Below are 11415 nucleotides of genomic sequence, written 5' to 3'. Positions count from 1 at the left end.
TGAACAAATGAAATAAAATTTAGAATGGAGTAACAAAATGAAACAATTTTCTTACAGGGCAGAAGTATTTGGGCATAGGTCTCTGGCTACTCTGGACTCTCGAGAGCACCACCCGATTTTCCCAATTCCTGTCTCTCTCACAATTCGCTGAAAATCATCTGAGACTGAATTCAATCAGGTTCTCCAAAGAAATCAAACAAAACCCAATTTTGGTTGGCCGGAATCCGATTGCCTATATACTCCCAAAAATTAAAAGAATATTTCCTAGGTTCTAAACAGCAACAATCAAGCGTTTAGCTAACTGAATCCATTCATTCCTTCACTGTGACCTCCTTTTAGGGTGTTGGGAAATTGGGAAACCCTCGAAGAAATCCAAGACAGCAGTCTCGAGATCCTCTACCGAGTACTTGATGTACATCTCTGGGTGCTTCCCGCTCTCTATATGGCTTCTGAACCGACCTAGAAAGGACCGGTAAGCCGGTATGATCTTCTCCGACATGGATATGCGGAGCTCCTCACGCAGCTGAGGATCGGGTACCAACCATGTGGCCTGAGTCCGGTGAACCTCTTCAAACATGGCATTGAAGGTCTTGAACCTTTCCCTCAAAGCGGTCTTCGAAACCCCCGACGAGAAGCTCCCACTTACATGTAGCCCCTCGTCTCTCAGGCTGTGGAGGATCCTCACCCATGTCGACCTCTGGTAGCTCGTCGCTGCCTGCCTGAATTTCCCCATTAGCTTCCTCAGGTAGTCATCCCCAATCATCTCCTGGAGCTCAGGCGATCTTTTGACTTTCTGAACGATGTAGTGAACGTTGTTCATGAGGAAAAGGTGAGCCAAGGAGCTATCTTTGTAGAGCTTGGACTTCCCCTCTAAATTCGATTCCAGAATTACAATGATCCAAACCAGATGAAGGGCCAGCGGAGATCGGTTCTCTGGCTCCGGAAACTCCAAATCCGGCGTCGAGGGATCATCGGAGTAGCGTGAGGCAGTGGAAGGTATTGACACAATGAGGTCGAGAAGGGTTTGCTTGTAATCAGAGATGAGATTAATATAATTCATCACGTACCTCGTCAAGGGGTGAATTGTCCCGCCTGGAACCGGAATCTTGGAGGTCTCGCGTTGCACGGCGTTCTCGAATTCCGACAGTATCCCTCTGACGGCCTCGACGAGCCGTGATAGTATCTCGGCTGCCTGGACTCGGACGGACTCGGATGACTTGGAATTGAACACGGCGTCGATATCCGGCAAGAGGTCGGACAGGGCATCGTAGAGGTCGAGCATCTTGAAGAGCTTCTCCGGTGATCGGCGGCTGATGCTGATGGCGTCGGCAAAGTTAAAGAGCTGGACGGCGGGACCCTTGACGGTCTCCATGAAACAGGCGTCGTCTGCGGCGGAGCCGATGCCGTTGAAGATCTGCTCGCAGAGAAGTTTCTCACTCGCAAAGAGGATACGAACGCAGACCTTCGCAGCGCGTATCCAGCGCCTGATCTTGGACTCCAGAGCATCCCACTCCAGCCTCTGGATGTCGCCGATGCTGAGCTTTTCGATGCCGAGGCGGCGAAAGCTAGCGTCTACAGCGGATTTGCGGACACTTCCGTATACCTGAATGCACTCACGCAAGTACCCAGCAGTGACCATCCTCTCAGCGATGCTACGGAGGTCGTAGATGGCTTCGGATGGGATCAAATCGATCTCACGGATACTGTTAGTGGAACGGTAGCTTGGAGTACGATCCCCGCTGTTGCTAGTACTTCCTTCTCCCTCTTGCAGTTCCTCTTCTCTGCTGCTGCTGCGTCGTCCACTTCCTCCTCCTCCATCATTTACTGGGTAGAGATCATCAACATCAAAATCGCAGGCGCCGCCGTCAGACGTTCTAGAGCTGCTTGAGAGGGTTGAAAAAGAATTGGAGTGGAGGACTGAGTCGAAATCAATTGGGTTGGTATGGATGATGAGGATGTTACGGAATCCATCTTCAAGATGAGCCATGGCAATTTGGATGGCACCATTAGCCTTGCCGGGGTCGCCACCACCACCGGAAAATGTATCTCCGGATACAGAAACGGATTCCATAGACCGTTGGATTTCGTCGACCGCCCTCAAGTAACGGTCGGTTTCCTGACGATTGCCACCATCAAAGATCATTCTTTCCCTGGCCTCCTCGGATGCGGAGGAGTCCCACCTGAGTATGAGATTCTCCGCGGCTTCGACTTTCATGAAGACGCTCTCATGCGATTCCATGGCAGTGGCCGGAAAGAGGGAAGAAAAGATTAAAAAGAGGAGAAAGGGAGATGACAGAAAAACCCAATCAGTCAATCACCCATAGGGTTTCTAAAAATCCAGATAAAGGGAAAGTTGCGAAACTTTTCGTTGGCGTTGCTGGGTAGCTGGGTTTTGTTTTTCTACAGACAGACAGAGATAGAGAGAAACAAGAGAAGTTTCCTTGTTTGTTATATTGCCTCAGAGAGTCAAGAATAGAAATAACGAAGAGAAACCTAAATGAATCATTGACTGGCTAGATAGATATTTCAGGGAAGAGGAGAGAGGGAGAGCGGGAGAGAGGGAGAGAGGGACAGAAGGAGGCAAGTAGGCAACGGCACTGTGCTACTTTGTGTCAATTTCTGAAACTGGAAATCCAGAAGACCGATAGAATTTTGAGAGAGAGACAAAAGTATGCTTGGAGGAAGAGGGTTGTGTTTTACTACAATAGTCGGAATCTCCTGATTCGTATCGTTAGAGGTGGTTGGCAATACCGATTATTGGGCGATCCCGTATGATGAATATGGACAAGGATAGAAAAAAGGTTTAAAAAATCGATTTTTTTTGTAAAATTAGAGGTAAATCTGTCCGATTTAAGCCGAGACCGATCCGTGTCAGATACTGATTCAGTGTTTGTAATAAACCTTTTTTCTATTCTAGGCGGAAGGGGGCCAGCTAAGACGAATTAGTATTTGAACAATTTTTGGCTGGCGTAGCTGGGTTTTGTTTTACTACAGCTAAGAGAGACTGTGCACAGCCGGTCCTATAGAAATGACTCATGCCTTCCGCCTCCCACCCTCTCTATCGGGCACAGTTGCTAACTGCAAGAAAGCTAGTGGTGTGCCTAACCCTCTTCCTAACTTCCCAGGAAACTAGTAAATTTTGAATGAATATGGATAATTATTTAAAATCGTTTCTCAAATATAAACTCACTTTTACACAATGTTTGGATGTCAAGCAAAGAAAAAATTTAAAAAATTTTAATGAAGAGAGAGATAGACACATAAATCAATCATTATATTATCATGATTTTTTTTTCATTGTATTTTTTTTTTTTTTTTTTTTTTCTTGACATCCAAACATAAGGTTAATGAATGCAATAAAACGAATGTAGATTTTTTGACTATCCACTTACACCACTATTTTGTATTTTTTTTTGGGGTAAACATCGCTATCATTTGGAAGAAAGCTTAAAATTTTTAAATTGGACATCTTTAGCTTTAGGTTCTTTTCATATATTTAAAAAGGAAAAGTCGGACATCTTTAGCTTTAAGTTCTTTCATTTATTTTTTACCAAAAGAAAAAGTTCTTTCATATATTTAAAAAGGGGAAAGGGTTCTTGCATGGTCGTATGTCATCGAAACCATTGGCCATTTAAAAAATAAAAGATTTGTATTGTCGTGTGAAAGAGAGAGAGAGAGAGAGGACTAATCACGTTTCAATTTATTGTTTTTGGGTTTTACCTTTAAAACACAATTTTCGTATGGTCCAGACTTAGTTATGACCCACTCCTACCTCATTTTTATCAATCCAAATCTATCTAACCTATATAAAACAAAACTTATAATGATTCTGAAAAGAATGGGAATTACAAACAAGCAATCACACTGCATACAAGGATTTGTGTGAGGATTTGTGTGGTTCAATAAAATTATCTATATCCACAGTGAAATGAGATTTGTTTCACTATCAATGGAAAATAAGGTTATAGTCGTTCATCTTTACATTTCTCTCAGATTATATATAAAGAAAGAACTCTCCCTACAAATATATACTGAAATTATATGCAGAATTTTACTGAAATATTCATATAGTCCTTCAAAAAATTTCTCAAAAACAACACCATGCAGAGACCAACTTGTTCATTGAGGAAATAAGGAAATGTAAAAGTTTACAAGCAGAAAAGTATTTGAAAAAAGTTCAAACTAGAAGACTTTTAGTAAATATAGGTTAAATAAAAACAAGTGATAGTAATTACCCAAAATAAACGAAGGCGGTAGGGGAGAGAGAGAGAAAAAAAGAGATGCAACAATATTGACAAAGAAAGGCACGACGGATTGAACTATTCGGAATTTTTCCCCATTAGTAGAGTGTTGGCATAGGGAGGTGTGGGAGGTTCCATTTCACCCTTTTCCTTTAGTTAAGTGTAATGGAAAAAAGACACATACACTCTCTCACATTTTTGCTCCTCCTTAACCCTCTCTCTCTCTCTTCTCTAAACACTCAGTCTCTAAGGTTGTAAACAGCGGAATTGAGATCCGGATTGGTCCGATAGATTTTCATTTGAATTGACCATAATCGGTCAAGAATCGGCCAAAATGGGTGAGATACAATGTGGTATGGATCGGACAATTCTACCAAGTCTGCCGCTTCTGATCCGAATCAATCAATCAGGTTGTTTCGATCCCGAGTTTTAAAACGCTGATTTGCATTGTATACGAATAATGTCCTCACCCTCGCTCATGCTCCCATCGGTTTCATTACACGTGCCGATGAATTTTTTGACTTTAGGTAATGAGAAAATAGGAAAAATTACATGATTAGCTACTTTTGGGTTTTCATTTACAAAACTATCCACTTTATGTTTGAATTAACAAAAATAGACAAAAACCTTACAATTTACAAAACTAGACAAAATAGTATCCCTCCCTCCCACACTTTACTTTTTTTAGATATTTTTACCTTCTCGCCTAGGCATCCTTCATTCCCTGCAACCCTACCCTTGTCCCAACTACCGCCATTCTATGCTATCCAAAGTAATAGAGGAAAAAAAAAATGATTTTTTCAAAAGAGAACTGCAAAGGAAGGAAGGAGAGTCACAGTTTTGTCTAATCTTGTAAAACTAAATTTGTTTTTGTCTATTTTTATTAACTCAACATAGGGTGAACAGTTTTATAAATGAAAACCCAAAAATAGTTAATCATGTAATTTTCCCTTTGAAATAACCACCACATAGGTCCCTGGTGGGGCATGCTTAATTAGGAATAGTGAGATGGATGCTGGCATTGGTTCACTACAGCTATCTCCAATACGGCAATACCATAATCTATCCTTTTCATAAAAAAAACATACCATAAACTGTCCGTTTAATAAATAAATAAAAAATATTCCCCCACCGTATCTAACCTACGTTGGGTTCACCCACCTCGCAAAACATGCATGGAACCTCCAAATTTACACGATAACCGGAGCAAGTGCATACAGGCTGTGGCAAACTGGCAGTTGGACTGTTGGAGTGTGAGGTACCCTAGACTTTCAAACACCCTACCCTGATCCTAATTTTAAAAACGGCGTACCATAACTTATGCGTTAGGTGTAGAACCGGGTAGGTAATCGATCTGACCCGACCCATTCAATGCATACCCCCGGAGGTTTTTCTGAAAGTTGTTCGAAAACAGAATCAAGTTGGATTGGATGCATCATAAGGGAGCGATTTCACATCCAATAGCTTTCGAAGAAGTTCTAGTCGGGCAAACAATGGCGGTTCGGGCGAGTTTGATCAAGGCAATCGAGCTTGGCCTGCAGCACGTCTACATTGAATCCGATAATGTGGAAGTGGTGAACATTCTCAAGGAAGGCACAACTTCCCCTCCCACTCATGGTTCTAACTATGAGTATCGTATTGCCCGATATGTGTGATGCGTATCGGTTTTGCTGGTCATCGGTGTCGATACCATATTGGTAATATAGTACAGACAAGGGGTAAAATGGTTAAAAAACTTATTTTTTAAGGAATTTTAGGGGTAATTTTGTCCGATATAATCTATTCAGACCTACATCATATCGGTATCGTATCGATTTACATATTGTCGATACCCGTTTCGATACCATACACTAAAACCATGCTCCCACTGTTATGGTTAACCTCATTTAGGGCATCCATTAGTTGTCTTCTCGATAGTCTTTCTATTTTTTTTCTTGTTCTCATATATCTACATGCTAATACTATTGCGCATTCCCTACCTTGGAAGGCATTGTCTTTGACTAGTAAGACGAAATGATTGATATTCATTCCTTGGCTGATGGATGTTTGTAATCTTGACTCCTTGTATTCTTTTAATCCCGGTTTGGAATAGAATTTCTATTTTCAAAAAATAAAAATAATTTATGATAAACTTAAATATTATTTTTAAAAAAAAAAAAAAAAAAAACAACCACATCCGTAGGTAAGATATTCATGTTACATGGAGTCCGATCTAGCCATTCTTCCAGCTGGAGGATAGATAGGATACCTAATATAATAACTCCATCTCAAATTCAATGTTTGAACTTGAACTATAGGGAAAAGGGTGCGCAGTGCGCTATCTCTCTCCCTTTCTCATGTGATAAGATCATCCACCCCTCCCATTGGCAAGGCCGTCAGCCTATTTGCAGTGGGCAACGTGCCCAACCCTTTCCCTGAATTAAGATTTAGATTGGAATTGGCCAAGAATCGGACAATATGTCCTACCCATAGAAATTCAATATAGATTGATCAAGCCGATCAATCCAGATGGGCCAAAATTGATCGATTTGATATCAATTCTTAAAACATTCAAAAAAAATTTTGTGTGGGTTAAGTTTCTTGAAACCTTGATAACTTTTTTTCCTAAAAAAAAAGTTAAATAAATACACTTTTTGGGTAGAAAATAATATAAATAAATAACTAATATATAACATATATCATGCATGAATACTAAAATGGAAAATAATGTATAATAAAACAAGTGCATTCAATTGAAATTGTTATAATAGACGAGGTTTCTTACATATAGTAATAGTTTATTACCATGAAGAATATGAGGATGGTTCAAACTCATATCTATAAAGGTCTTTAGAAATTGAATGGCTTTTTTTTTTTCTTTTCTAAATCAGCAGATCTAAAGCAACAAGGGTGGTGGGCGTTGGGGGGAGGGGGAGTCTAAAAACAAATATTTAATTAAAAAAACAAATGAAGTTCTTTGAAACCCTACCTTTTCTGGGAAGTCTCTTTCAATCTCTGATTTTTCAACTACTTGAATAATTGAAAGAAATATTTATTGGTTGAATCTGCTTTGTATTTGATGCTTGAATGTAAACCCCAAGTCAAAAAATTGAAAAGAAAAAGGTTGAGAGTAAAGATTTGGAGTCTCGGATGATTATTTCCACTTTCGATCAGAACTTGTTTCAAACTTTGTTTTGAGTTCTGCAAGCGCGAGGGTTTTAATAGCTTGATGAGATGTATCGTACTGGTGTCGATTGTGTCGCATTGTATCAATATCGGTCAATACATTAACGATATGTAATGATATATATATATATTCCAAATCCTTAAATTGACGTATTGGTATCGATACGTATCGACCGATACAATATGATACTTAATGATACATAATATTTATAAAAAAATACATATCACATCATATCGTATTAATACCTTATGATACCAATACATATCAATCGATACGATACAATACAGTGCAATACTTTAAACCATACTCTTGGGATTTCCTTATAGTATGATAAGTTTTCGAAGTGATTTTACTAGTTGGCATGTTCATCGAAATTCATATTTGATGACACAAAAAAACACATGGAATTGGGTAGAAATTTTATTGCCATGATTTCTTTTGCTCTTGCTCATGTGTCAATTTTGATTTTTAAGCTCAAACAAATAGTGAACCTATTAAGCCCATAGAGCCCACTACAATATTACCCAACAATACGAATATTCCAGAAACTTCAGCAGTAACAGCACATGGTTGTTAATAACAGATTAGTAGTTGTTACTCAGTTAACATTATTAAAAGATTAACTGTATTATATTTTATTTTAGATTCTATTTTCCATTTGTAATGACATTAGTCTAATAATAGTAGGAAAGTCAGTAATTTCTGCCCTCAAACAAGTATCTAGCCTAGGACTAAGTGTAAAAGGGATCTGGGTTACATAAAAGGAAATTCTACAACATGTGCCTCACCCTTCTTAGAATGTTTGACCTTTGGGATATTTTGCCTCTTTTGATCGATCTTAATACTTTTGTACAGCCCGCCTTGGAAGTAGAGAAGTCTCTTCCATGATACTAAATATTGCTCTCTCCTGATACGTCTTTAATGTTTTGGGTGACAAGATTTGCTGAGAAAACAATCCAAGGTCATCAGATGCTTTGGTACCATATGGACAATGTATATACTTCTATTTTTCTCTTGTTTTTATATATTTTTATTTTTATAAAAAAAAAAGTCTAACTTCCAATAGACTTGGTGTTAAAGATACAGAGAGTAACAAAATGGAAGTGGAACACTAGTGTATCACTAGAACAGATGATGGAAAGTCTAACTTCCAATAATAGGCTTGCCAACCCTACAAGCAAAATGAAGGCAATTTTTAGTTGTTTAATTATGAGATTATGAGTAGGTTTGGCCCATCTTAGGCTGCATATCTCAATCATAGGAACATTGTGGTCGTGCTCTCTCTCTTTCTCTTAAACTGGTTCTTTTGAGGGAGAAGCAACCTCCTACCTACTTGAGGGAGATGTTTGTCTTGTAATTCCTTATTTCTTTAGTGTAAGAAATCTTTTTTTTAGTTCAACAATAAAATTTTGTAATTAGTGGAATCTTTTTCTCTTTTCAAAGGTAACATAAATGTTTTGTAACTTAAATGACCTTAACCTTTAAATAAATTTATGAAACTATTATTTTTTTTGGGGGGGTAAATAAAACTTTACTGAAAGAATGTGTGGTACTCGTGCATATGGATTCTAAGTTACAAACTTCCAGACCCTATAAGGAAATCCACCAAACTGTTTCTCTCCCTTGGAATGAAAACAAAAGTACTGAAAGCACTGATGATGCCTAGTGCAGTTGATGAGCTATGGTGAGTTTCATACCCATGCTCATCACAAGACTCGAACGATTACCTTCCCCCCCCCCCCCCTAAAAATAAATATATAATAAAAGCTCTCAATTTCCAAAAAGTACTGATGATGCAATGCTCAACAAGGTTTTAGGTTCTTCTTAATTTATAAATTAACAATTGAAAAAGTATGTTCCTTCGAATTTCTCATATATTATTTGGATATTTATCCATTTAATTTGGATAAGACTGAGTTGAATCGAATTGTAATTAAATATCTAATACAAAAAAAAAAAAAAAAAAACCTTTTTTTTTGGTATCCAAATGATAATTGGATACAAGGTTACTTATAGTCTTCATAAGATATAACCAATCATAGAAAAATTGTGGTTGAGCTATCATTTATAATTAAATAAATGACAAGATATAAACAATTATATACAATATTATGTTCTTTTAGTAGTATATATATTTAAAAAAAAAAAAAAACAAATCCCATCATTAAATTTCATATTTGAATACTTGGATAATAAAACTATTCAAACAAGTGCCCCTCCCTCACCGACCTTCATTTTTTAACATTTTTACCCCCTGATCTCCCTCTTTCTTCCTTCTCCAATCACCACCTCTCTCACCTCCGGCCACTCCACTCCCTTTTCCGGCTAACAAATCTCTGAAGCATCAATAAGGAATTGTGCATCCTTAGCCCAATTGAGATAATATTATTCGATCTCTCATACTTGATTCAATTAGTAGTGCAAATTTGGGCTAATCTTCTGCTAAAATACCTTATTGACGCTTTAGAGCTCACCAACATTGAAAATATAGCAAACCTTCTCAAGGATTTGCTGGCCGGAAAAAGGAAGTTAGGTGGTTGAGGAGAGAGAGGTGGTGATCAGAAAGAGGGGCATAATTCTGAGTAGTTTTATGATGCCCAGATAGTTTTAGTTAAACAAAAGATTTAGATAAATAATTTGATGAACCAAAATCCATTTTTCCCAATCTTATAATTTTCTTTGAAAAAAATACTGGTGAAAATTAGGTTTGTTTTTGGGTTTTTTACAAATGCCACTTTAAAAATACCCATTTGTTCAAATGCATCTCTACAACTTTTCAAATTGCAAACTCTCCCCTATTTTCAAAACACTGTAACACTTTGGTCCAGTCCGTTAACCTGGGAGTTATGTTCAAACGTCTAGACATTTTTGACCATTTTACCCTTAATAAGGTAGAATGACCAACTTGCCCTCACTAACACTCAACCCTACAACTCATCTTCCAAACCCTAGCTATCTCCACCTAATCCATGGCCGGAACCCAACCCAATTGTCTGCACCACCACTGCCATGGGTTTCAGGGACCATATACTTACCCAACATCTCTACCGTAATCCATGGTCGGAAGAAACCCACCACCAAATCTAATTTCTTTCAAAGAAAGAAGGGAAATCCATACTTTACTATCCGTGTCTGCACCCAATTGTCGAAGCAGAGAAATCAGAACAGAATATTAGATAAGACAGCGAAGACGAAGACTGAAACCTCGCATTCTTCTCCAATGGTGGAATGCAAGTAGAAGGCTCTCCGCTGTAAGATTGACAAGCTCCGACGAAGATTTTGTAAGCTGTCTCTCAGAGCTTTGAATCAGAAAATTCCCACGAAATTTGGCAATCACCGAAGCGCCATTTTAGGCAATGAAATTTATTTCTTAGCATGAATTTCTGCAGATTCATCATCTCCTACTTGTTCTATTCTCCATTACTTCCTCCTTCTCAAACCCAAGTAATTCTCCCTTCTATTAGAAACCCCATTTTGCCAGCTTTTCTTCACCACAGTCATGTTGACCAACATAAGCCATTTGATTTCAGTTCTTTGTTTAGAAGAGAATGGATTTAGAAATCAGAGCCCACGATTGCTAGTGGAACCAATTTGTGCATTTCATAAGCTTTTGGTTCATGGGTTCTTTCTAATTGTAACTCAAGGTCATTGAAAGAGGGTGTAAACATCCACAGCCCTCTAATCAAGCTGGGTCTACAAGACCACTTGTTTCTGAATAATCTTCTATTGTCTTTCTATGCATAGTGTTTTGGGATTGAACCAACACAGAAGATGTTTGATGGAATGTCTTACACGGATATCTTTTCATGGACTAGCATGATATCTGCTTATGTCAGAAGTGGAAATCATGAAGAAGCATTGGAATTGTTTGATCACATGGTGATTTCTGGTTTGTTCCCTAATGAGTTCACTTTTTCGAGTGTTTTACGATCATGTGCTTCACTAAGGGAGCTCGAGTGGGGGGACTCGTGTGCAGGCACTGATAATAAAGTATGGATTTGAATCGAA

The 11415-nt window shown here is 38.4% G+C and overlaps 1 protein-coding gene across 1 annotated transcript; it reads right to left on the bottom strand.

Moving 5' to 3' along the window:
• LOC122653466 (exocyst complex component EXO70A1-like) lies at positions 1–2239 on the bottom strand. The gene has a single exon (XM_043847299.1). The coding sequence runs from the start codon at positions 2237–2239 to the stop codon at positions 320–322; it is 1920 nt and encodes a 639-aa protein (XP_043703234.1). The 3' UTR covers positions 1–319.
• Positions 2240–11415: the final 9176 nt, after the last annotated feature.

This window comes from Telopea speciosissima, chromosome 3, assembly GCF_018873765.1.
Source record: "Telopea speciosissima isolate NSW1024214 ecotype Mountain lineage chromosome 3, Tspe_v1, whole genome shotgun sequence".
Lineage (NCBI taxonomy): Eukaryota > Viridiplantae > Streptophyta > Magnoliopsida > Proteales > Proteaceae > Telopea > Telopea speciosissima.
The sequence above is the reverse complement of the archived record's forward strand: the minus strand, read 5'-3'. Positions and strand labels throughout refer to the sequence as shown.